General features: G+C 42.5%; 1 protein-coding gene across 1 annotated transcript in view; it reads left to right on the top strand.

Moving 5' to 3' along the window:
• The first annotated feature begins 6809 nt into the window (after nucleotides 1–6809).
• Nucleotides 6810–27485, top strand: part of SLC2A13 (solute carrier family 2 member 13) — a 142332-nt gene continuing 121656 nt past the window's right edge. Inside the window, exon 1 of the mRNA XM_082279685.1 lies at nucleotides 6810–7438. Coding sequence (XP_082135811.1) covers nucleotides 6892–7438 — 547 coding nt within the window. The 5' untranslated portion in view covers nucleotides 6810–6891. The remainder of the gene's footprint in view (nucleotides 7439–27485) is intronic.

The raw sequence follows: 27485 nt of genomic DNA, 5'->3' as shown, positions 1-27485 counted from the left end.
AGATAACTGCAGCAGAAGGTAAGTAATAGGGTAAAAGTCTCACTGCAGACCAGGACACTCTGGAATAAGAGTACTATATAGCAGCATCCAATCAAGGAGAGGTTGTGTATACGAGAGGTGACTTTTGTTGAGATATTGGAGTAGGATCTAATCAGGATCTGTACATATAAAGGAGAACCCAAATCAAACACTGGAAGGATTAGAAATAACTAAAACTGTATTGAGAGCTCAGAGATAGGCACATTCAGATAAATGAATGACTCTGTTAAGAAAAAATGGCTGGAGAAGGAATGTTATATGGGGACCAGAAAACTAAAGAATACATCTGAAAGTGTCTTCTTTCCAAAGAGACCAAACAACATTGCAATAGGATGACCTTTGGAATAAAAGGAAGTTTGATGGCAATACACTGCTTATTTCAAATAGTTTCTAAATTCCTATTTTCAGATTCTGTTTTTCTCTTTTAGAGAATTCCTTACAGTCACAACTTTATATTACCCATACATATCTGCAAACTCAACAAACTGGTGTGGTCATGGCTCAGGGTTTGTGTCTTCTCAGCAGGAAGAAATAACTTTTCGTAAAAAGTTGTACCCCACCATGGCACACTGATAATGTAAAAATCTGTGTACAGAAAAGATTTCTGAACCTTGAGACCTGCAAGTAAACTTAATTTGTAAAAAAAGGTTCTGTCATGACTATAATTGCTTTTCCAAGGTTTCAGACATTATATAAGCTGCTGTTATAAACTGCATTTGCTGATCTTTTTTTGCATGTTCAGCTAGGTGATTTACCTCAGCCCAGGACAGTGGTATTTCTCAACTCACATAGTAACTGTTTGCCAAAATACTGTTGCAAAATCCATTGATTATCAAAGGATATCAGAGTATCAGAGTTTAAAGCATCAAAACAGTAACAAATGAGATTAGTTTATGAGCTTAAAAACACAAGGGGTTGGACACTGTATTGCTGAAACCCACATGAGGCTAAAGCCCTCATGCCCACCCCCACAGCCCCAGCTGAGATGGGAAGAATTCGTGATTTGAGGATTTGCTTGTTGTATTACTCCCTTTTTTTTTTAGTGCAACCAGTTTTATGTAAAGAATGTAACCCTCATTGATAAGGCTGACCTTCTTTTTCCACAGAATAACATCCTTTTCTGCCTCACTGTGATGCCTTAAAATCTTAAAATCAAGAGGCATACACGGTTAGAAGGGGAAAAGGGATTTTACCTTGGTATTTATTTTAAAGGATCCCTAGGTGTACACGTCCAGGTCATATGCATCGAGATGCACCCCGCCGAGTCTATCTCTGTCCCCTCTGTCTCTGTGTCTCCCTTCTCTGTGTCTCTCTCCCCAACACTGGGTATAACATTATAGGTTTTACTAATTAGCATATCAATCAAAGATTCCCCAATGAGAGGCTCAAGTGAGCCCCCCTCCCCAAGGAACCTTCCCCTGGACGGTTCTATCTTGGTTTACAGAATGTGTTCTGGAGAGGACCTTGGGGTCTGAGGCATTCTGATCCCTAACTCCGAAGTTTCTAAAATGTTTCGTCTCTTAGCTTGACAAACAAGTCCAAGAATGAAGGCAAAAAGCACTAGGAATACAGAAGCTGTAAAAGGTATAACAGGGGTATAAAAGAAAAGGCAAAAATCTTCATGGTATCAACTGTCTGTCTAGCTCCACGGCTCTTACGTTCTTAACTGCACATCAACCCAATTTCCTTTAAGAATCCATCTTTTCCCTATTGAACATACAGTCCTCTTGAGAGGTGAGAAAGAGATTTCAGTCTGCCTGGGCTGAAGCAAATCTAGCCTCACACTAACTGGGTGAGGCTCTTGACCCTCAGACTGTTACACCAACACATCTACAGCATCTCTCTGTGAATTTTGGCTGGTCTGAAGTCCCCAGGAGATTTCGGCACGCATCCACCCACTTCTGAGTGTCAGCAAAGACAGGAGTTTACTCTCCTGTTCTGGTCTGGCAGAATTCTGGGCACATGTACAAAGTGCTCAGTAATTTTCTGGAAGACATTTTCTGATGTATACCATGTATCAACAACATAAAAGCAGTAAAATCCTATGATTATTCCTGCTCTCTGTGAAACACAAAAATTTTAGTTTTTTAAAGCTAGACCAGTTCTTTGATCTAGTTCACAACATCCTGGCAAACAATTGTGCAAACACACCTTGAAGAAGAGAATGAGAAAGTGCTGTGAATCTAAACAGTGTTTCAATTAAACATTCAATCTCCTGAAAGTGTAATGTCATACCTAAAATCCACTCAAATCCTTCTTTGGATCTGACGCCATCTTAGATTACCAATCAGACCTACTGCATTTTGCATTAATGTGAAATCGTTTATAAACCAGCTTTTATCATGAAATCCAGTACTATGGAGAGATGATCACAATAATGAAAATCTACAAACCAAACAAATCTCCATCTTTCTCAGGAAGTCAGTTTTCAGTGTAGTGCATCTCAGAGCTGAACTTTTTGTTGTGTTTCTTCAGGGAATCCTTTTAAGAGATAAGCTTGACAGCATGATCTGATGAGAAATTATGTCTGTGATTGTGTTGGGCCATCAATGGAAAAAATAAAAGCTTTTTGTTAGCTCTCTCGAGTCTCTATTAACTGCAACATACAGAATGCCTCCAGCATTTGAGATGGCTGTTAAAAAGACAGGTTGTTTTTGTGACAGCCAGCTGTTGTGACACTATTCTGTAAAAACATTCCTTCTAGCTGGCTAGGGATTTGGTGCGAATGCTTTTTGTTTCATGCACTGTGTCCCACATTTTTATTTGGGGCTTACATATAAAAACTAGTGAGTGTTGTGTTTGTCAGGCAAGTCTGGAGACTTCTGGAAGATTACAGCTTCTCTCCTGCTGGTGCTGTAGAAATCTGCTCATGGAGAGCTGCTGGACCCAAGGGGACAGTTCCTGGTAACCCACCTATTTGATCAAGGGAAGCCAGTTGATGTAATATTTTTGGATTTCAGTAAAGCTTTTGATACTGTCTCTCATAGTATCCTTCTGGACAAAATGTCCAGCATTCAGTAGTTCAGCCAGGGAAAGTGCCAGATTCTGCACCCGGAACATCCAGGCCATCCCTAGATGTATGGACAGACTGGGGAATGAGAGGCTGGAAAGCAGTGCCTCAGAAAGGGACCTGGGGGTCCTGGTCAGTGGAAAGTTGAACCTGACTCAGCAGTGCCCTGGCAGCCAGGAGGGTGTCAGAGACTGATATAATTTATGACTTAAGCATTTTCTTAAAGGACTATTAAAACTGTATTACAAAAGCTGCAGAGGAGACCACTGCACCCTGAATGGGGCCCTGACTGAGGCCTTACACTGCTCGCTGATGAAGATAAGATAAAGTAACAACTCAGGGCTGGGGACATTCACAAAGCACAAGCTTAACACCTCCAAGGTGGAGACCACAGCCCCAGGGCTATCAGCTGCCAGGCTCGAACAGACCCTCGAACCAAGGGGTGGATGGAGGAGAGGCTTTGGGTATCTGGGAAAAAAAGCCTGTGATCAGAGGCGCAGTGACTGCCCATCCTCCAACTGTGCAGAGGAGCCCAGCTGAGGGGTCCTCATCGGGGTGGAGGAAGCTTATCCACAGCAGAAGGGGGTGACATGGCCCATCACAGGGGCCCCCCTCAAAGGGGTCCCCAGACCCTGCACCAGAGCACCAGAGATGATGCAACAGACCCTCAGTGTTGCAAGGGACAGTGTGTCAAGCCAGGCCCTGCAAGAGAGGCACGTGGGCATTCCCACCTGACCCAAAGTGTATATTAATCCACGGGATTCTGCACTCTTTGGCGTGGTGTAGTGTGTGGTGTGGTGGCTCGTGGCAGCGTGGCGTAGCATGTGGCAGCGTGACCACAGCAGTGATGGTGGACCCTCACCACCAGAAGACCAGATGGAGGGGAGCAACGACACATCACTGGGACCTTCAGATAGGTGATATGCTTACCTAACCCCTGTCACCTCTCCCTGTCACCCCACCCCCCATGCACACTTTTCCATTTCTTTCTTTCTTTCCTCTTCCCTTCTCTTTGTCTCTTTTACTATTAAATAAAATACATGATTTTTTTGGCATCAACATTTAATCTCGTTTGGTTTTAATCTCATTTCTGGGAATATTTTGAACCTTCTAAGTTCCTTCTGGTTTATGCACAGAGACTTAGCTTTCTTTGCTTTTCTGGGTTTAAACTGGATCGTAACAGAGGGCCACCTGTGTCCTGTGGGCATCAGGCACAGCATCACCAGCTGGGCAAGAGGGGGGATTGTCCGGCTCTGCTCTGGGGCAGCCTCACCTCGAGTGCTGGGGGCAGTTTTGAGCACCACAATATAAAAAAGACATTAAACTGTTAGAGAGTGTCCAAAGGAGGGCAACAAAGATAGTGAAGGGCCTTGAGGAGAAGCCATATGAGGAACGACTGAGGTCACTTGGGGAGGGGAGACCTCATTGCAGTTAAACTTCCTCTTGAGGGAAGAGGAGGGGCAGGAACTGATCTCTTCTCTGTGGTGACCAGTGTGACAGTACCTGAGGGAGCATCCTGAAGTTGTGTCAGGGGAGGTTTAGGTTGGATATTAGAAAAAGGTTCTTCCCCCAGAGGGTGGTTGGGCACTGGAACAACTCCCCAGGGCAGCAGTCCCAGCACCAGCCTGACAGAGTTCAAGAAGCGTTTGGACAATGCTCTTGGGCACGTGGTGGGACTCTTGGGGATGGTGCTGTGCAGGGCTGGGAGTTGGACTTGATTATCCTGGTGGGTCCCTTCCAACTCAGCATACTCTGTGATAACTTTATTCCTGATGCTAGAACCTAGAACTGTTTCTTGCTTTAGTACTGGGTAGGCCCCTACTGGTCTTTATCAGAATAAGGAATGGCCTGTGCCAATCATACTCTGTTACCTGTATATTGACTAAAAATAACTGAATGTTAGCATGCATTTAATTATTATCTAGTTCAGGCTTCTCCCATGCTCAAACATGCAAGTTGACCTATTGTATTTAGAAATCCACTGCCACAACTGTCTCTAACTGAATTAACTATATAGACATTATTATACTGTTACTGTAACTCATTTCAGTAACTACAGCTCACTATTTTATCTAGTTGGTATTATCTGGACCAGTATTAGTATGTCACAGCTTGCTTTGAGGCAGAGGCCACCAAGGAGGCTGCGTGCAGCTGGCCATGTTGGACTTTGCTCCCTCTTCTATTTTTTAAAATCACATGGTTATGACTAGTTCTGCTCACAAGGTGTGGGCTGGCAACTGATCCAATTAATTACCAAAATTCTCCAGCTACTGGCTGGCCTCATTATGAGAATCTCTACAGAAGACAGTCAAGTCAGAAGGAAAATTTTGTTTTATCCATGTATCTGTCAATATACATATACAAGAAGTACAAATTATAATATTGTGATATTATGATATATTCTTTTTCCCCAAGGTCTGCATTGCACCTGGAAGGCCCTTCCATGTGCACCAGAGGCAAAGGTTGCCTGGGTCCCCATGGAGCCGGGCACCTCTTCCTGCTGACAGGATTCGCCAGGCTCTGCATCCCGGTGAAAAATCCCCAAAAAGACTGTTTAAAGGTGGAATTAGCAAAACGCGATGTTCTACTTCAAGCATAAACACGAGAACAAGCTCCAAACTCTGCTCCTACGTGGTAAGAAACCTGTCCCTCTCTGAACAACTGCTGGAAATGCCCCCTTTTTTTGGTAACAGAATCACAGAACCGTTAGGGTTGGAAGGGACCTCTGGAGTTCAACCCCCCTGCCAAGACAGGGTTACACGGGAACACGTCCAGGTGGGTTTTCAGCGTCCGCAGAGAGCGAGTCGTCCCTGGGCAGCCTGTTCCAGTGCTCTTGCCACGCTCCGTGGTAGCAGCGCAGCGCTTGCTACAGCTCCCCGCGCAGCTGGCAGGGACGGGGGCGGGCAGGCTCGCTCAGAACCGCTGCAGTGACAGCCAGCGACTGCAAAGGCACAGCGCCGAAGGGCTTTGTGGAGCTGTGCAGCCGCAGGGCTTTTCCTGTTCAACACTCTGGAAAGAGGGAAAGCAGGGGAGGTCGGGACAATCAATCGACACTAATGATATGAAATGGTCCCCTCAACTGAGTTTGAACCAAGAGAGCTGGGAGACTCCAGCAGCGAAAACAAGCTACTTCCGTGCTCAGCAGCAAACCCAGTGTCACCCAGCACTTCAGAAAATGACAAACGCAGACGCTGAACGCTGCCTCCGTTGAAACAATCCAGTTACTAAGTCAATCACGATCCTTACGCGCGCCAGGCACCTGGGCAGTGGGACGGGCGGGCAGCCCCGGCCAGCGGCCCCTTCCATCTAGTGCAGGCAGGGGCTGCCAGCAGGAGCAGTTCCCCGCGCTCGGGGACCGGTCCCCGGCCTTGCGTGGCGCCCACCCGCCCAGAGCTTCCTTCCTGGCTTCCATCCTGACTTCCTTCCTGGTCCGAACACACGCCACCACTCTCACCGCCCGCCCGCACCGCCTGCGAGGGAGCGCAGCGGAGCCGCTCGGTGCGCAAGCGCTCCGGACCGCGCGTGCCCCGTACCGCGCACGGCGCGGGGCCCGCCCCCTGCGCCCGCCGGGCCGCGCTCGCCGCTGTCCCCGCCCGCCTCCGCCTCCAGCTCCGCCCGGGCGCTGGGAGCGGCGGCAACTTCCCCTCAAGTCCACCCGGCGGCGGGGGGACGATGCGATCCAGCTGAGCGCGGCCCGAGAGGGGCGGGCGGGCGGGCGCGCCGAGGACGGGTAGCGTCGGCAGCAGCGGCAGCCCCGCCGCCCTAGTCTGAGTAGCCCGGCAGCCGCCCGCCTCAGCCCCCTGCCCTCCCCCGTTCGGGGCGGGAGCTGCCGCGGCCGTCCCATGTCCCGCAAGGCCAGCGATAATGTGGAGTACACGCTGCGGAGCCTGAGCAACCTGATGGGCGAGAAGCGGCGGCGACAGGCGGACGGGTCCGCCGGCTCGGGCGCGGCGGCGGGCGAGCGGAGCCTCATCGCCGCCGAGTCCTGTTCCAGCCTCAACAGCGCGGCGTCGGGCGGAGAGCTGGAGCGGGCGGCGCGGCGTCAGTTCCAGCAGGACGAGACCCCCGGCTTCGTCTACGTGGTGTCGGTCTTCTCCGCTCTGGGGGGCTTCCTCTTCGGCTACGACACCGGTGTGGTGTCGGGGGCGCTGCTCCTCCTCAAGAGGGAACTCAACCTGGACGCGCTCTGGCAGGAGCTTCTCGTCTCCAGCACGGTGGGCGCCGCCGCCCTGTCCGCCCTGGCCGGCGGTGTCCTGAACGGTCTGTGTGGCCGGCGGCCCTGCATCCTGCTGGCCAGCGGCCTCTTCACGGCGGGGTCCGGCGTGCTGGCCGCCGCCCGCGACAAGGAGACGCTGCTGGCGGGACGCGTGGTGGTGGGGCTGGGCATTGGTGAGTGCCGCGCCGCCCCGCCGGGCTCCCTCCTCTGCGGGGACCCGGCTCTTGCCCGGCGCGGTCAGCGCTCCCCCGGGGCAGTTTTAACCGAGCCGGGAGTCGGCCGTCCCTGCGCGCCCGCAGCCCCTTGCGGTGAGGCAGAAGGCGAACTGGCCCCGGGGTGTGCAAGGCTGGGGAGCTGGCGAGGGGAACGCTTGGCTGAGCGAGGTCCGGGGCGGGGTCCCACGGCCATCGCAGCGCGGTGTGCAAGGGAACGGTGTGTGTACTTGCCCTCTTCGATTTTACTTAGAGCTGGTGTAGTCCTGCCCCGTTGCTGGGAGAGTTGTCTGGTTTCCGTACGAGGAGAACGGTCTCGCATCCTTTCTGCAGTTTTATCTTTAGGGTGGTCTGTCAGTGTCAACAGCGCACACCGCAGGCTTTGCATTTGAGGGGGTTCGGGGAAGTCAGGGGCGAGGAGATCACGCACGTCTTTCTGAGCTGTAAATACCTCTCTACTGGTTCCCCGCATAGCTTTACTTGGGCACAAGAGAAATGCCTCTGGGACAAAATGAGGTAGGTAGTAATTTCCCTGGTCTGAATAAGTTAAGGCTTGCCTTGAAGGCTTTGAATTTCATTAATGACATCCTGAATGTGAATTGTTGCCCTTTGTTTGCCTTCCTATATGGGTTACAAGCAGTGGATTCTCGTAAAACTTTATAGTTGTCCCAAAGAACTTGTGGTGATGAGGACTGTTTCCTCTAATCTATGAGACTGGTTTCTATGCCGACTATATCCTACATGTCCCCCAAATTTCGGTTGCTCTTCAGCTTCAGCTGCCATCCTGTCTGGCAGTAACTGAATTATACTCATCATCTAAGATGGGCTGTATGAGGTTAATCAGAATCCTTGGACTATAGTAGGTATAATCTTGCAACCTTTTCTATTTGAAAGCACAAGGACAAATTGAGAACTAAACTTGTTTTCCTCTGTGTAGCAAAGTTATGCTTCTTAGCCATTGGATAATTTTCTGAGTCCTCAGGCTTGTTATAGACACACTTTCTCTGATGCAAATCGTGGCCTTATTAAGGAAGAAAAATTAGTGAGTCATAATAAAGGCTGTCAGAAATAAAATTGACTCCATCCATGTAGGCGCTCATGCTGGTCTTCCCGTACAGCAGCATCTTCAGGTTGCGGTTTTCCTACCCCAAGCTGGATGGTTCTTCTAAATTTTTTTTTTTTTTTTAATGCTACCACTCTGCATGTTTTTTGTTTAATCAAGACTTCAGACTGCAAAATGTTGATAACATTGGTCATGAAGTTCAGGAGGCAAAACTGAATTTGACTATGAGATCGCATGCATAACAGGAATTTTAATAGCAGTATGTGGTACATATATTTAGTGGGAGATACTAAAAATACCAAATGTGATGTCTTTTTGTGTTTGTAAAGCTTGTCATGTTCCTTGACCGTAACTGGTTACAATGACAGCTTCAGGGGGTGTAGAGAAATGAAATGGATGGATGTCTTGCTTGACTCCTGTGTGTGTGTGTTTTGTAGAGAGATACATAGGCATGCTGGAATTGTCTTACAGTGGTGCAAATAAATGATATTCGAGTTGTCGGAGAGATACAACACTTGGGACTTAATACATAAACCACAGAAAAGAAAACTAGGAGCCCTAGATCTCTTGTGTGCCCTGGGGAGAGTGATCTCTCTTTGGCCTCTGTCCACATCAGGGGCAAAGGTGGTGGTTCTGCTGGGACTCTGGAGAGCTGAAGTGAGAAATGTTCTGAGGATTTTGGAGCACAAAGACACTAATTTATATTTTAAAAATGTGATGTTTTATCTTTTTTTTTTTTTTTTTTTTATCACAGATTGCTCTTCTTTATGTGATGTAGCTTAGGGCCAGAAACAAAGCTTTACCTCAGATTACTGTGACTGAAGCATGACGAGACTCCAGGAATTGCAGAATCCAATCCTAACACAGTTTATTTTACAAAAGAAAAAAACTGTTGTGGTTCAAAGCTGTTCTCATACAGCAAACTGGAACAGTCTCTACATTAAATCTCCCACCAGAGGGAGCCTGGATAATTTCATTAAGGCATTAGAAGTTGGTGGAACTTTTTTCTTCCCTTTCATCTCTTGGAGACTTCTGATTATCATTTTACTGCCCAAAGTGAGCCAGAACTTCCTAATGTTGGTATAAGAAGTCTGTTCACTAATGTGACATTTCAGTGATATTACGAACTGCTAAAATGTGAGGGTGCAGGGGTGTAGTGTTACGAATGCTCTCCTACCTGAAAACCAGTAAAAACTTCTTAACTGTGTGTAGTTTTGTACATTTCTTAGGTTTCTTTCCTGTAGCTCTCTGCAAATTGCCCATCAAGATATCTACTCCGGATATATGTGTTTGCTTGCATTTACTAAATGAATTACTGTGTTATGAGCAGTACTGTGGTGCTGTAAAAGCAGATGTGGTGATGTTCCTTCTGCCCTTGCTGGTGCAGGGTGGATCAATGTTAATTTTGTCTGTGTGAGAAAATGGCTATTTTTCTTGTGACTGTGATTTATAAAGGAATACAGTTGAACTTTCAAGGATGAAAACCACAGGATAGATGCTAAAATGAGGAACATCTCTCATTTGTCTGTCTTGTCCTTTTTTTACCATTTGCCTTAGAGCTGTTTGCAATGGAAAAACTCTCCTTTTTTATACAGCCATTACAGAAAGAGATGTTTCTGGAGATAAAGTCTTTCTCTCAAGGACAAGCCTAAACCCTTTTTTATTGTAAATGTTGAATAGATTTTTATGGTGGAAACAGTTACATTCCCTTTCCCTCCATCCTCCCCTCGGTGTACATACGAAATACAGGGAATGCATAAAAAGGGAAAACATGTTCAGCATGAGCTTAGATCATCCTTAGATCTTTTCAGATCTGAATTTCTAAATACATAGTTCATGACAGTTCCAGGCTAAATGGTTTACGAACAAGGTTATGGCCATTATTCCCTCCCACCTGCCCATTTCCAAGCAGTTCTGGTATCCCAGACTCTCTAGGAATTTGTCTGAGCCAGATCTCAGGAATGCAACGCTTGGACAGATATCCTTTACAGCAAATGCAGGCAAAATCCAAACTTTTGGGAAATTGGATTGCGTGTGCTTGGTAACACTTTGTATGAGCTTAGCTACGACAAAAAGTCATTGGTACAAAACATGTTTGGATCTATGGCATCTGATAATGGTGAAGGCCTCAGCCTGTTGTGTTGTGTTGGCTGCTGTAGTTTGTGTGCTTGATAGGAAAGCTGGGTCCCTTCACTTGGCTCATCTTTGGTCTGTCCCAAAGCCTGAGGTCAGGCCAGAACTGAAACACTAAAAGCAAGAACAAGGCGTGACTGGAGATGAGAGTTATTTCTACTGAAAACCTGCTGCCTTGAGAAGGAAGGTGGAGAGTGAGAACAGTAATCACTGGGACAAACATAGTAGAGACTAGAGAGGATGGTAATAAACAGCCATGTTTGCAAAATCACTTCTTTCTTAGGCTGTAATCAGTCCAATGTCCCAATTTGCCTGAACCCATTGGCCATGATTTGCCAACAGCTCACCTGTCTGCAATGGGAGTAGTTTATCCTTCTGTCATCTGAGGGTACTGAATGTTTTAATGTTTACAGCTGATGTAGGTGGGTGTTTGCATGGTGCTTAAGGTAGTAAGCTGTTCAGGTTACTTTTTCAAGGACACTTACATACCAGCTGTGGAAGGAAAGCAGTTTGAGCAGAGTTCAGGAAGTGACAGCATTAAGGTTGCTTCTCCAAAGTTGATCTCTGTCTTGATGTACAGTCATTAGCTGGATTATTAGATACTCCTGTCTTGTTTGGCATGCAGAATAAATGGTGCTCAATTCATGATCAGCTTTTCAGGGTTTTGTTTTCTTGCTGAATGTGAGGCTTAGGCATTACTTAATGTACACACTAGCCAAGCTCTCATGAGAGCAGAGTTACTTAGGACTACAGTATATGCACGTTACTGAGTCTGCAGTGCAAACATGCCTGGTTAGGTGCCTTATTTTCTCCTTGATCCCAGTCTTTCGTGCATGACGTATCTTCACAGTAAGCCTACTGCTCAGTGCTTGCTTTGTGCTCAAAATGTCTGTAGTATTTTTTTTTTTTAAGGCTATATTTGAATCTGACATATGTAGTGCTCCTGGTAGCATCTTTTGACTACATATGTAGGTCATTTTCTGAGCAGAGGAAACAAGATTGTACACAGAATTAGGCAGGAGTGAAAAGCGCTGGCATATGGTCATGGCTCCCCTGGTGGGGTTGGCTTTTACTGACAGTGAGGTTCAATACCAAATGACAAAAATAACCAAATTTATCCAAAGGACTTGCATCATGTAGTACAAACTCTGTGTTACTACTCTGAAGTAGTTAAATAAAGGTCCACCTTATCATCTGGACTACCAGATATGCTGTGTAAATACTAGAAAATAACTGGTATGACATGTTGCCTATGAAATATGAGGATGTGTGTGCTGGGTTTTATATATATATATATATATATATTTTTATATATTTTTTCTGAATATGATTAAGCTTTTTCAGGTGATGTGTATTTTTATCTTGGAAAACCAGATTAATCTTCTCATCCTCCCTCGGCAACCTGATATGGGAAGCTCTAAAGCTAAAGTCTGGTTTTATAACTGAATGTCCAGCAGGTTTTTTTGAAGGGAGTTTACACCTCCGTACGTTCTGGAGTCACCTTCAACCCCCAAATATGCTGTGCTGCTTCTGACAGATGCTTGTAATTTTCAGTCCAGAGGTTCATAGGTTATTTTTTCCTCTGGACACAGTGGTTTGTTCATATAAGCTGGCAGTAGGGATGGAGGGGGATGGAGAGACAAATTTCTGGCTTGTTGCAATTGACTCTTATGCTGTCACTGCCCAGAGATGGTCACCCAAGCTTCCAGGATCTGAAGCTACTGACATTACTGTGTGTGCTCAGGATTGGGTCTTTGTATTTTAAGAGCTTAATCTGTTCTTGTGCAAAAGCTTCTGCAAGGATACATTAGCTTCTGACTGGAGCTGAAATCTTTCAGGGTACCAGGATTACTTTAAGATGAAAAGCTGTATATTTTGAAGTCCACTAATTTAGTGTGCCTTGGACAGCATACACAGTGCTATGCTCAGTTCACTGTCACGTCAACAAGCACTGCCTCCCTTATTGTTTTGTCTGATGGTACAATACAAAAATTGGCAATTTGCACATGAATGTTGTTACCTTATATTTAGTGACCATTTCAGAATAAAGTATTAGGTACACAGAATTCTATCTAAGAGAATTTTTGGATTTTTGATTCTTCTGGACACTCTTTAAAGTCATAAGGGAGGTGTTTTGGCCTTCTTGTTATTGTTTTTATTTAACTTTAAAAAGAAATTAATTCTCATAGTTCATAAAACTTGAAATTTTTTTTCTATCTTCAAAGCATGGGAATTTTTCTAAAATAATTTTCTCTGTACTTGGTCAAACTGTTTTATCAAAACATAATTCCTGTCAGATTTTAAGTATCTTTGTTTATTTTGGAAAAAAATAAAAAGCATCAATTTCATAGGTGACATAAAACTGAAATTATGGTCTTCTTACTCCTGATAAAAAGGCAACTTGAAGGAAGCTTGCAGGGTGTTCCTAAGTGCAGAAGTCCTGAAAATTGATGTTTTCTACTCAAGGTGGTTGGGCTCAAAGTGAACAACTGTGGCTGTGCTACATGCTGGCACCACAGAGGTATAATGGGCCTGATGGATAGCTTTGTTTGCAAAATTGTTTTATGGGTCTTCACTGGTGGGTTTTCACAACTGACCGGTACAATCAGTGTTTCTGGTGTGAAGTTTGTGAGGAGCCCGAGTCTGCATTGAGCTGCTGGAAGCCTGAAACCAGTGACTGATGAAAATCAGGAGAGCAGAGTTTTACCTTTGGGCTTTTTATTTGCAATGATTATGCCTGTGAACAAGTATCAAGAGAAGCAGTTGTTAATTCTGTTGCAGAGATCTTGTGTAACACGGCTCTGGATGAGTGTGTTGTCATCTAATTACTTTAGCTAAACTCTCTGTAAGTCTTTTGATGCAACTTGAGTGCAAACTCTTCTAAAATACATTTTGTGCATGATAATTGTAGAAATGAAGGTTTAAAATCACACATTTCTGTTCTTTCAGTTTCTGATCTTCCTCTGATTTGTTGTCAGATTTAGACTGGTTTCATAAAGGATTTATTCAAAGCAAATGCATGTTCTGAAGGGGATTTTTTCATAGGTGGTTTCTTATTTTGGCTGTTTATATACCCATTCACTGAACTTAGGTTTCTTAGCTCAGACAGTCTGTCCCTTCTTTCTTCACAAGTCTCTTCCAGATGTGCTGCTGGCATGGATAAAATGCCACACTGTGACCCCAGAGCCCCCCCCACACCTAGCTGGCTGTGGATGGGCCACAGCAGGCATTCAGCCATGGGGTTGGCCAATGTGTTCCCAGTCCCTCCTAGGTTTGGTCTCTTATTTGGCTAAATAGCAAGGGTGTCTGCCTCTTCTGCAACTGGGTACCGACTTCCTTTTGTGTTCCTCCCCTTCAAACAGCAGATTCTTGTTTGAAGTCCCCATATGTGCCATAGGGATTGCACCTGGCTTGACTTTCCTTGGAGTTCTGCCATCATTTCGTGTGGATATCTGCTAGTGAGCTCAGACACTGAAGTAGTTGTGTAAATTAAAAAAAAAAAAAAAAAGGAGGTGTATGTTTATTGATAAATGCAACTGTTTGCGTTTACCTTGGGCTTGTATTGTAGTTGTCACTCCGGGATCTTTCCCCCCTTCCTCTGGAGATGGGTTTTTAGGTGCATGTATTCAGGAGCTGTCAACCCAACTTCTCTGCCTGAACTTTTTTTCCACCCCCCTCCTTGATTTTTCCAGTGTAATTCAGCAAAGGAGGAGATACCTCTGGAGGAGGTTTGTACTCTGTGGCTAATCTGAAAGACTTCTTGGCTCTCATTAGAGCTGATGTTTTCCAGGACCACCTGGTGCTGACCTTGAGGCTCATCCTTTGTGAATGTTTTACAGCAACAAGCATATTTTTTCCTACTCATGAGTGACGAGACAACTTCAAGGCAAAACAATTTTCCAGGCAGTGTGGAGAACCCCAGTGATACCTGATGCTTTTAGCAGATGGGCTGACAGACACTGCAAGGCTGAACAGTCTTCAGGGAGGCAATTGCTTCAGGCCTCAATTCTAGAACTTTTCAACACTGAGTATTTGAGAAGATCTGAGTTCCACAGGTCTCATCTCAATTGGTAGCATTGAGGAGCTCTCTAATCTAATGGACAGCCAGCCAAGCACATACAGCTGCATGCTCAGTTGTCTCTGAGGCAGGAGTGAAGTGGTTGTCAATCTCCAGATGATAGACACAAAACCAGGAGATGCCAGAATTGGTGGAGAACCTGCTATGTAAACAAAAATGTGTATCTAAAATTAGAGTCACCTTGCCATCACCCATATTTTCACAGTCAAGACAAAATTAAATAGCTCTAGAAACTTGTACCATAAGTGGGAGTCCTATGGCAAGAGTTTTCAAGCCTGTTCCCAGAAGTGGGAGTTTCTGCAGGCTAACCTGCAGAAACAAGAAGTAGCAGTGCTTTTGTTTCCCTTTTCATTTGTTTAGGAGCCTCATGGTTTTTTCCACTATTGCTTCCCTTGGAAGGGAAGCAAAACCAGTAATTGTGGTTTTAATGTGTCTATGCACATAATCACTTTGGAAAAAGATTGTTTTCCAGCAGCTGGAAGTATTAGGTATGTGTTTGTGTTTTGCTGCCTTTCTCTGGAAATACAGGGGAATGTATTCTAGTTGGAAAGAGCAAAAGAACCTGCCTGGAGTTACACAGGTTGTCTTGCCCATGCTGTGGGGTGTGTGGTCTTGTAAATAGGGAATGTGTTATGTTGAGCTCTGCTCTGAGAAACATCTATTGAATTGATTGCTGGTATGTGCCAATGGAAGGTTTTTAATTTCTGTTTGCTCGTAAGAAATTCTCTCCTGTTCCTTCTCCTAAATATTCCGTGCTAGAACAACATGGAAACCCTACAAAGACTTGACCAATCTCCCTTTCATGGTAACATTGGATAGTTCTCTAGGTATGTTTCTGTAGTTTTAGTGCTTCTACTCTTGGTTCACCAGATAAGAACTTTGAAATTAGGCCTACTTGAAGGCACCAATAATTGGAACTTTAATCCATCTTGAACTCACCACATCCCTAATAAATGGGTGGATGTTGAAGTTTTGCATTGGGTTGGTTGTTCTTGTCTGACTGTCTTCTTTCCTTTAAGTTGACAGTTATAAAAACATGGTGACCTTAGTGTCATTAAGTAACTTCATGTTGTTAGGACTGATACGTTGCTGTCAGAGTAGTGCCATCATTCATAAGCCATCAATTGCATTTTTTCTAATAGAAAAGAAAAGTTAGGTATTGGTAGCATTTGAAAACTATCTTCTCTGATCTGTCTTCTGCAGTTCCTCAGATCTTGCTTTTGCATGTCTCTCATTTCCAAGGGTGAGAGATGACCAGATCTAGAAGTACTCCTCCTTTTTCCTGGTGCAGTACCAGAGCAGAACTGCTGCACCCAGAGGAGCAGGAAGGGAGAAGGAGCACTAGTGCTATCCTGTTCTCATGCCTTGTGGTGCAGTTTAGCCTCCAAAACAAGACCAGACCAGCTGGTGGAAATTGGCAGTTCCTGTTTGCATCCCTCTGATTTCCTTCCTTAAGTTACCATTGATTCTTGTTCAAAGCCTGTAATGGTACTACAATACTTGGTAGTTATCAGTGATTCTGTGGGTTTTTAACTAATATTATGAAAATTCAAACAGTATGACCCATTAGGTTTTACAGCTCTAGTCTTGGAGGAACTTGCAGTACTTAACCTGGAGAAAATAGAGTTGTTGATTTAGCTCACAGAAATGAACAGGCAGTCAGGATTCAATAATTTCTTTTAAAAAGAGTCAGATGATCTTGATGCTGAAGACAGCTAACTTCTGAGCATGTTGCAATTTTTTCTCATGCTGTTGTAGCATAGGTTTCACATTCCAGCTGTAAAAATTGTAAATATCCCAATTGTAAAAATTATCAGGAGTTACGAAAGGAAAAAAAGAAGCTACTATCTCAAGGGTGCCTGTAGAAATTTCGAAGCAAAACCTCTTTATTGAAGCTAATAAATGTACTTAATAAAGCACTTACAAGACTTTTATAGGAAAAGTGGTAGATAACTAAATAAATTATGATGAAAGCCATGACAAGAAGTCTGGAGCAACTTCAGCAATATAGAAAGATAGCAGAAGCACAGAGCCTACATGAGGTGTTAGAGATGGAATATTTTTGCTTCCTGTTTGAACATCTAACTGGAGTGCAGTTGGGAACAGGGAGAGCTGGGAACCTAAATTCTTGTATAGCTGATGGAGGATGGTATATCAGAATCCCAAAGTCAGAGGACTCAAGTCAGAGCTAGTACTCCTTTGGAATCTACTTGTTCAACAGATGATAGTAGGAAAGAAATACTCCTCCTTATGGCATTTTTTATGTGCCTAAGGTTCAGGTCAGTGTGCTTTGTTTGCTGTCCTAGTTGTATGAGGACCTACTCTGCCTGTTCAAAACTTTTGAACTTACTGTTCTGCTTGTAGCTGCCTACCTAGGACACTTTATTTATGATGTTAAGGAGATAAAAATCATAGGGACCCACCACTAAGTACTTGCTCTCTGATTTGGTTAGTTGATTTTTTTAGAATTGTTGGTTGGAGCTCTGATGGAGAGTGTGGACAGTCTAACATCTGATGAAGGCAGTGTGGTAATGTATGAAATAGGCCGTGCTGAGCACGGAGGAAGTAGTGGTTAAGTCCAAAGCTGTGTGTACTTTAAGCATGCACTTCAGCAGATGTTTGCATACAAGTGACCTTTTTTGTTTGTTCACAGGTCCCTGATTATTGGACTGTTGAGGTCAGTAGTAGCTATGTCAGCACAGGAATGGGGAATCTGACTGAGGGAAAAGGTAAGTCTGGTTTTATTTGCTATGGAGTTCAGCTAACTCTTTTGCCTGGTAGAACTCCTGCTTCTGCATTAATCATAGGTGCTGCTGACCTCACCAGTCCAATTCACCTTGGAACAACTTGGTATGAATGAAATCCAAAGCCACCTGGGCAATTTTAGGATCCTGAAGATAGAGGTGGAAAAGGCTAAATGTTATACATAGGCATTCATGATGTTTTAGCCCAAAAATTCAATCACTGTGAGAATATTTTGAGCTAGTACTTGGGTCTGGTTTTGTGCTGTATGTTGTGCTTGGGTAGGAGGAGAAATAAAGCACAGATTCTTCCTCTTGTAATGATTGACTGTCAAGTTCTTGGAAAAAATCATTGGTGATATAGCAGAAACGTGGGCACACATTGAGTAGAACATTAACAAATAATGTTAACTTCCTTTTTAGTGAGTGGGAATGTACTTTACTAAATCTTTCACAATTTGGATGAGAAGATATGATTTATCATAAAATCTAACATTGGGTAGGGCACAATAGTTGTTTGCACCTGTGTGCTCTATGTGATTTTTGTCTGTGCATCTTAGTGCCCTGCAAGCTTAGGGCTTCTCCTGACCCCAGTCTGCAGGTTTACTAGCTGAGCTACACAAAATATTATCATGTTCAACAGCCTGAGTGCTTCTGAAAAAGCTGGAGTTTCATGGCATATTTTTTTAGGTCGTGCTTTGTTGTTTTACCTTCTGTTGTGTCTCTGATGGAGACTTTAGAACAAGAAGAGATACTGTTTGTGTTTTGGCTTTGATTCTGCCTACTCTGTCCCCACCTACTCCTTCCCTTCCTTCAAAAGCTGTCTTGTATCAGTCTGCAGGCCTCTCGCTGATTCAAAGTTAATTGCTTTGCCTGACACCCAAGTACTATCTGGGCTATTAATCATTATCCTCTTAGATGTGGAGTGTCTCCTTGCACAGGAAGAAACAGTACTCTGAGCTTGTTATGCAGGAGTGTGGAGAAGGCTTTTCCTCATAGCTCAAGACCAGCAGTCCTGTAATACCAGTTGGATCTTTAGCAAGATCTGAGCCACCTGTTTAGAACAGTTGTGTTTAATCTATTCAGAAGCTAATTCTCAGTAATTCACCCTGTAGTGGTGAAACTTCTAAGGCACTGTGTGCCTGTTTTCTGGTGTTCCTTATCTAGCATCTTAACATGTTTCTGGCTGACTTAATTGAGCCTCTGCATATGGTTGATCCCTGAGTATGAATTTGTGTGTGTGACTGTTTTAGATGGGTTGCTGAGGCATAAATCTCTATGGCAGTGTGCTGGTTGGATGAGGACAAGCCTGGGCTGCCTGTTAGTCTGCTGTCTAAAGCTTTGGTATTCATTCTGCTTTTCTTCCTGGAGACTCATCTGGCATACATGGAGTGAAACTGTGCTTGTGTGATGGGGACTTCTTATGAGCTACTTTGTTGCAGTCAAACTAGTCAGTGTTTCAGTTTTTCTAGCTGCAATGGGTTCTTATCCGCAAGTTTCCCTAGGGAATTTAATTTAGACTGGGATGTAGGGAAATCGGGAAATTGCAGTCCTTGCACTGGTGCATAGAAGGAGGAACTGGAAGTGTGAGTGCTGAAGTAGCACTATTTGAACCTCAGTAATTCATCTGCCATACTTGTCTTTCCTGGCCCATTTGGTGAGAAACAATGTCTGATCCTGGCCTTCTAGACAGCCACATTAGGAAGTAGGAAGGAGTGCAGGCAGACATCTGGAGAATTCCACATGTGCCTCTATGCACAGAAAGAAAAGAGTTATGAAATTAAATTATATTGCTGGAGGTTTTAATTAGGGGTTGATTGTATTTTTGTGGTGAGAAAAAAGGGGATTGAAGATGGTTATGCAAAACGATACTGTAAACCAAGTGTACAGATTTCCAGGATTAGTGTGTTTGAAACAGATTCCACAGCTGTGCTGTGGAGCACAAGAAAAAAAACAAAGAATGGCTTTGGGGTATGGGACCATTCTTTCTGCTTCTTTAAATGTTTTTATCAAGTGTGGATATATAGTTCTTTTCTCAGTCCTTTTTTGTTAAATTTTTATCAAGTAGTGATGTGTTTCTTGACTTAGATAATATGGATTTGTATGTTTTAACACCTGCACAGGGTAACTAGTTTTCACCTGTGCCGTGGCAGTGAGCAAGAGGAAGAAGTTCAAGAGGCCTGACTTGGCACACTCCCAGCAAAATTGATTTCTTTACCTCATGATCTTGATAAACTACAAATTATTACAGTACTTTACAGGATATACAAATCTGTTCATCAGGTAATTGTAGGTTCATATAAAATTAAGTCTGCAAGATAGATATGGATGTCATACTGAGCTACAACTGAAAAGTATAGCTTTAGGCAGATTTTCTAGAGAAGTGAGACTTTTAAACTGATATTTGAAGATAACACATATAGTATTTACTTGTAAGTGCTTATATTAATCTTCTATGGTATTTTGCTTACAGCAATGCTCTGTTTCTTGCATGAAGCAAATGATTCAGCTAGTTGTAGTCAAACATAAAAATGCCTGTGTGCATGCTTCTCAGTCTCACACAAATATGTTCCCAATGCAGCTGAATCATCCAGAAGCAATGTATGGCTCTTTCTTTGGATTTCTGTTTGTCCTGCATTATCAGCACTAAAATACTTGTATCCCTAAAGCAGTAATAGGTTGAAAAGTGTTTGCTTTACTCTGTCTCCTTTTCACAGTTGTTCTGAGCGTTCTTTGGTTTGGATTTCTATTTGTCATGCATTATCAGCCACTAAAATACATAACATCCCTGAAGCAATAATGTGCCAAGAAGTGTCTGGTCTGCTGCATTTCACTTTCACTCTTGCTGTGTGTGTTCTGTACTCTGGAAATTTGTCTTGTTACAGGGTCTGTAGCCATCGGCTTTCTAAGTCACAGTCAAACTTTGCCAGTGCATGTACCAGAGGGGGTTGCCTGTTCTACAACCTGGAACCCATTTTGTTTGCTTGTGTGCTGTAGAAGCAATTGTAGCAAGAACACTATTGCAAGAAAAAAAAAAAGATTTCATGCTGATACAAAGAGCTACAGACACAAAGCCTCAAGCTCATCTTTCCATAACATGAAGTTTTTTGTGTAAGGCACAAGCACAACCCTGAATTACAGTCTTATGTTAAAATAAGTTAATAAGTTAATACATGCATGTGGTTGTTTTACTTTGCCACTCACTTGACATACTGCAGTGGGAGGGCTGAGGCACTGGAACAGATTGCCCAGAGAAATTGTGAATCTACCCTGGAAGGTGGTCAGAGTAAGCTGGTCTAGTGGAAGATGTCCCTGCCCATCCTGTGGCAGGGCAGCTGGAACTAGATAATATTTAAGGTCTTCTCCAACCCAAACCATTCTATGAATAAGAAAATATCTGCTGTACTGTGGAAAGCCCTGGCCTGCACAATGAAATCCCAAGCGTCTGATGCAGTCTTTTGCTTAATGAACATAAGACCAATCTGTAATTCTTGGATTTTTCACTTTCTGGCATTTGGATCATCAAGTGACTGTGGTGCTTTATGCCTCCGTATTTCTTTCTGTAAGGTGGAACTGATGTTTGCGTCTTCAAAAATATTCTTGGACTTTTTTTAAAAAAAATAGTAATCATTTTTTCTATCAGTCGTAACCTGTTGAACACTGCAATTTCTGTTAATGGACTTTATAGTCTGATTTTCAATTTCTCAGGTAATTTCCTCTATAGTCAGATCTCTTCTCTGTCCCTCCTTGATGTGTGTTTGGCCTTCAGACAGGCAGTACTGTTGGTGGTACTACTTGGAGAGGTCTGGTCTCAGGACAGCCTGACATTCAGTCTTAACTGAAATGCAGGTAAATTATTTGTTACAAATTGCACTTAATGACTGTTTAATTAATTTTTAAGTTTATTATATAATTCCCAAAAGACTTTGTAACTGTAGGTAATTTTACTTAACTGGAAGTGCAAACTGATAGATACATATATATACAAATTGTCACATACTTGTCATTGAGGAGAAGAAGATTGCCAAAAATCTATCTGCCTCTAAAAAGCATTCTAAGATGTATCTCAGTGTAGTAATATAGACTTAAGTTCCAGAATGTAATCTGACATGCTGTGTCACTGACCATGCTTATTCTTCAGTTTCTTCCTATTCTGTGCCTTACAAGCAATTGGCACAAGAGTCATTAGAGGACTGCCACTAAATGCTTTTGTTAAGTCATACCTAAGCTTGAGTTTTCTGATACGGTATACTGAAACACTACTCAAAAGGCCTGTACATATTAGCAATTAAGAAGTCCTTTAAACTAAGAAAAGACAACAGTGTAAACTCAGAATGAGCATGTGAACTGGACAGTATTTGAAAGGTAGATCTCCAGATGATGAGCAGTAGACATATAAAGTGCTGAAAGAACACACTGCATTGGAAGCATGGTCCATGGGGGAGTTTTTCTAGCTGTTATATTGTTGTAGTAGGTTACAAGTGTTAAGGAAGAGGATTCTGTTCTTAAGGAGGCAGGAAGAGTAACATTCTGCTAGAGTAGAGTCCTCTTCCTAGCCTCATTGACAAAAGCCTGTTATCAACATGTGCTTTGCAATGGATTGTAAAATTTTATGGGGAAAACACTGTGGTTTTATTATTTTCTTACTGCATGCAAGTATTAATAATTCTAACTGGGCAGGTAGGAGTGGGTAGTGAGTGACTAATTCAGAGATCCAGTCTCCTATGAGCTGTTTTGTGCTTCATTGCCAGTTCTTGGTGCTTTATTAGAAGATATCACAACTGGTTCCTTTCCTACTCACAGTTACTTTATTAGTGCTCAGTTCAATGATTCTTTCCCAGTGGGTAATTAATTCTGCTTTCTGATGTTGCTCTCCTGCAGTATTGTCAGCAGTCCCTACCTTTTGTTTTGGGAAATAAGAATGAGAAAGTAGACCAAAAATGCTTTAAAATGTAAATAAAGTAATTTTTACTTTTGAGTGAAAATTCAATTATATGTAGCTAGGTTTTACTGTAATTGGTGTTTCAATTAAATCTTGCTTTATGAAAACTTAATTAAAAGATCAGGTGAAATGTGATATAGGGAAAATCAAGATGGGAGACAGTAATTACTTGAGAGAGTTTCTTTGGAAAGAGTCCTGTGAGGATTCAGAGACCCTTCCCTGCTCTGGTCTTACCAGTTTTCAATTTTCTCAAATATGGAAATTTCTTCATAAATTTTTCTCTGTGAAAGTGGAGTAATGCTGTAATCACAGAACTTGCAAAGTTTGTTTTCCAGAGATCCTGGATTTAGGTATTTTTCTCAGTGGTAGCTTGTGCATGAATCTTTTCACTTAAAGCTGAACCTTCAATGAGAATGTCTTGTCACTTTGAAGGAGAATGTGGCTTCTAACTGTAAATCTTTAAGGATGGATTCCACTTCTAAGTGGGAGCAGGTATGAAGGAGTTAAAATCTACTACTCTGTAGTAGCTGTGCCTCAAGTACAAAAAGCTGGGTCACTTAGAAGCTGGCAGACAGCAAGCTGAAGCAGTGGAGTATTTCATTGCCCAGCTTGTTATCTGACAGCTTACACTGATTTATTGCAACTTGTGTAGTGCAAGTCACAGGAAAAGCAGATTTTTATTTTAGAGGTACTTGCTGTATCTGTGTTAATTGGAATGGGACTGTCAGATACGCTTTTTAAAATTGCAACTCCTAGTTTTTCTTACAATATCTTGTTTCCGCTCACTGGATAGGGGCAGCACAGCAGACTGACAGATAGGAGAATCAGTGCAGTGCCCTGAGTTGCAGAAAGGCACTTTAGATACCCATCTTTATTTCCTCCTAATCTTTAGGTTATCTAGAGTTACCACAGTCTTGTATCACTTAATGAGATTTACCAAGAACAATGCAGTGTTTGCCCAGCTTTCTCTGTAGGCTGACTTGGAGCTCTGCCTGAATCCTCCCCTGCTAATATGCCTGGAGAATGAAAATAGGGTAGGAAAAAACTGCTCTGCAGGGGGACCTCAGGAGTTGTGCTCAATGCTCTGAGCAGGGACCTAACAAAGTGCAAAGTAAACGGTGAAGTAAAGCAACTGTTACCAGAATTACATCTGTTGTTTGGAAGATGACTGTCCATCACAATGCACCTAGAGAACTGCAAGTTGTCAAAAATTGAAAGTCATGAGAGCAACATTTCCCAGAAAGCTGCTTGGCAGTCCATTTCCCTGAAAAAATTTAGCAGTAATTTCTTCCCGCCTGCAGCATCCATGCACTCCTGGTTAGCTGAGGCTTCCTCAGATTTTTGTCCCTTAGATGTTGATAATGGAGTAGTTGATCTGTTCCTTTTTTTCCTCTTAGCACTTGACACTACTGTTTTGCTTTTTTTCCCCCTCAAGTGCAGCAGCTTCATTCTTCACTTGTAGCTTTTTTTCTTAAATGCACATCAAAATAGTTTAAAGTAACCTGTGTCCCTTGACAGCTTGAATATTACACCATGAGTGCTGCATTTGTGATAGTCTAGGAGAGCAGTCACAAGTAATTTCGTTGTGTAAAGCTGTGTGACATGAAGAAATTCAGAAACTGCTAAGGGCACTCTAATGCAAGATCCTTGTCTTAATAGTTAAAACCCTCTCTGAGACTTAACCACTTTTCTTGAGAGATCTTTACTTGGGATTCCTCCGTAGGATGATGTTAGAGTTGTATTGCACTGGCACTGAGCAGCTGTTACTGAATTGGTAGAAGGAAAACTCCAGATCCTCAGGAGAAAGACTCATGGTAGCTAGATATTTAAGCTGAGCTGCTTCCCATAAAGCAAAGAAGTGTGCAGCACTGGTTGGCTTAACCTATGTGCGCTGGGAAAGGCTTTACTCCCCCTAGCACGCAAAACGTGCGCGCTACAGAAGGTATCTTGAGGAAGAAGTACTGTACTGATTTCTACCAGTCCTCACCCTCCAATACTGCAAATATTTCCCATATGGTCAAAAAGATGTTTCATTATCTCTACATGGATCACTTGTGTTTGTAGACACAAGCTTGGTTGTATATATGAGTCTGCTAGTGTAGAAAGAAACTGAGCAATTGCTGTGATTCCTATATTTTCATTATAAGTGTAGTTATACTTACGTTACTTTCATGAGTGCTACTTGCATTGTAAAGCCATAATTGAAACTTAGTTTTTAAAATCAAGCCTTTGGCTGTAAAAGGCTTACAAGGCTTTTGTTTATTTTTTAGAACAATAGTTATAAAACCATGTAACTGGTACCTGTTTTCCTACGAATCATGCTGTTTTCTTCACAAGTGGATAAATAAATGTATTCATATAAAAATATAATTCTCTGTGTTGATGTTTGCAATGTATTTACCCATGGCAAGCACAAAATTACTGGGAATATACATTAGACAGACAGTATGTTTTGAATGGCTTTCCTGAATAGGGAATGAATTCATTCAATGCTACTTTTTTCTAAAATGTTAGCTTGTTTCTCTAAAATACTAAGTTTGCAATGAGATTACTCTTTCTAATTTTTTTTTCTTTTAATTAATTACAAGTGGTAGGTAAGAAAATGCATTCTTCTGCTCATCTTCATCTGAAGCTTCATGTTTGGAGACAGTTGCTAGACTTTTAACCCAGTGAAACCTAAAGCAGTTTACAGAGAAATGAACCAGTTTCACTGTTTTAAGAGCTGCACTTGTAGAAAGAGGCATTGTTAAAAACAATTTAGGTCTTAGTTGAAGAGTATAACTATAGCTTTCAGGTATAGTTTGAAGGCATGCTTTTGGCTGAGGTGTAGCTCAGCTTCTAAAGCTTGTTCATGTTTGTATAGATGTCACTTCTCTTAGAATTCTTGTAAGCTGGGTAAAGCATCACCGTAGTAGAATTAGGGGAAAATGGTATATAAGCAAAAGTGCAACGTTATAAAGGAGCATTCATTTTCTGTACAGCTTTCAAATAGTTACCCTTGTCCTCTGAAAATAAAATTTCTCTGCACAGGAAATATGTGCTAATCCTTGAAGCATTCAACCAGTGTTCTTGGGTTTTTGATGTAGGATTAGGTTTTTTTTAACAATGTAAAGATTGTGTTCATAATGCTGACTTTCTGGCATATATGAATGGCTATGCAGATGAGCCCTGACGACTCTTTCTGGGTCATTATAAAACCATACTTCCCTGCTGGGAATTGCAGTTTGCATGGTTAAGTCAGCAGAAAGAGCCAGATTGCCATCCCCAGCCTCTCAGTTACTGCTTGTGGTGATCTGTGCCTCAGCATAAGTCTGTGCCAGCCACCAGATCAAAAGCCTCAAATGGCGAACGGGGTAGCTGAGATGTGGATGCACATCTGATCCCCTGCCTCACTGGACGAGGAGTAGCCACTCCTTCTCTGTGGCTGGGGCTCTGTCAGAACCTGACCACCTTCAAATGCCAGTTCTTCCTAGGTGTGAGCAGCACATGCACTGCAGTCTGCCGGTGCTAAAGAATGTCTACAGCAAAGCACTGCTTATCTCAATTACTATTTATTTAAACTGAAACTATTCTTGAAGTAGATCAAGTAGTGCTTGACTTACGTGTTGATACAAGCTGTCATAAAGAAAACTATGTTGTATTCATAATTTTCAAGTGAAAATAAAAAAAAGCTCTTATTTTCTGAAGCGAGAAGTTTTTGCAATGTGGTAAAAATAAAACTGTTGAGTAGTATAAACATCTAGGCTGCTTTACTCTTTCACAATGAAAGGTTTGCATCTTACAGGTTACAGATTTTTGCAAACAGTTCTTGATCAAAATTAATTCAGAATTAATTCATTCAAAATTACTTCAGAAACAGAACAAATTAGGACTTTTTACTAGTTGCTTTTGGTAGCTTTTACTCCTGGAGTTGATTGTTATTCTAGTATTGCTATAATGATTCAAAAATGCATTTCTTCATTATTTCTTCTATCTTTCTGAAATGAGATCTTACAGCTATGAGCTACAGGCACAGGTTCCCAGTATGGCATTCTCAGTGGAACAGTCGGGAACTCGGGCAGCTGAGTGGGGTCTGGCTGGGAGTTTCACAGCCTGGATTAATAGGAACAGATGGTAGACATAAAGAATGACTGAATATGAGTAACTAATTCCGGGTTGCTGAGAAGTGTAAACTGACATCTGTAGTGCTAGGTGCGGTCAGAGGCTTGGACAGTTGCAAAGACCTTTGCTTTGCGTTTTCTGGATACTTTTCTTGATTACTTTGCCTCTGGTTAATTAAATCTCACTCTTTCTGACTTTGTCACTCAAGATAAACTTCCTCTTAACGTGGTTATTTTTTGATTATTATAACTGTGAATAATCTCAAAATAATTTTTGGATAGAAAATGTTGTTTAAGAATAGTTTCTTCCCAAAATGTTTGTTCCATAGATAGTACTAATGTTGAGGCTGAGTTGAACAGGGCCCCACAGATGAAGTGGTTCTAATGCTTAGAATCATAGAATATACTCAATATATTTTAAATTACTACCTGATTGTTATTAAAGATTACTGCATTCTTTTTGTAACTGCTAAACTGTTTTCTTTTAATGAAGTGAGCAAATGAAGCTTTATTTTAATAAACTTTCACACTCTAGCCTGTTGGTTGTTCTTGTCTGTCTTCCCTCAGGTATCATGACTCACTTTTTTCCATTTCATAACCCACAGTTTCCAGGTTAAAAATATTCCTTGACTATAAAGAATTTCAGTGTAGCAAAATCAGTACTGTGATAAATAGTCCCTCCTTGATTATGCTTTGTTGAATATTCATGTCTCTTTACTGTATGTGATTATCCTAGGCTGTTCTTCTGAGATACTGTCCTGGAGATGCAACAGAAAGTCCTTAACACTTTAATTATGGAGAAATTGTATTCTGTATTGGCATGTTAATTTTTTTATGAGCTGGATTTACTTCTGTATCTTTTGAACAAGGGAGAGCTTGAAACTTGAAAATTAGTCTTGTGAAAGGCTAATGCTATCTTCTTGGGGGATTGCATTTACTGTATGATAGTTG

The sequence above is a fragment of the Coloeus monedula genome, assembly GCF_965178545.1.
Source record: "Coloeus monedula genome assembly, chromosome: 4".
In the NCBI taxonomy this organism is placed as follows: domain Eukaryota; kingdom Metazoa; phylum Chordata; class Aves; order Passeriformes; family Corvidae; genus Coloeus; species Coloeus monedula.
This window is presented reverse-complemented; position numbering and strand designations above follow the sequence as displayed.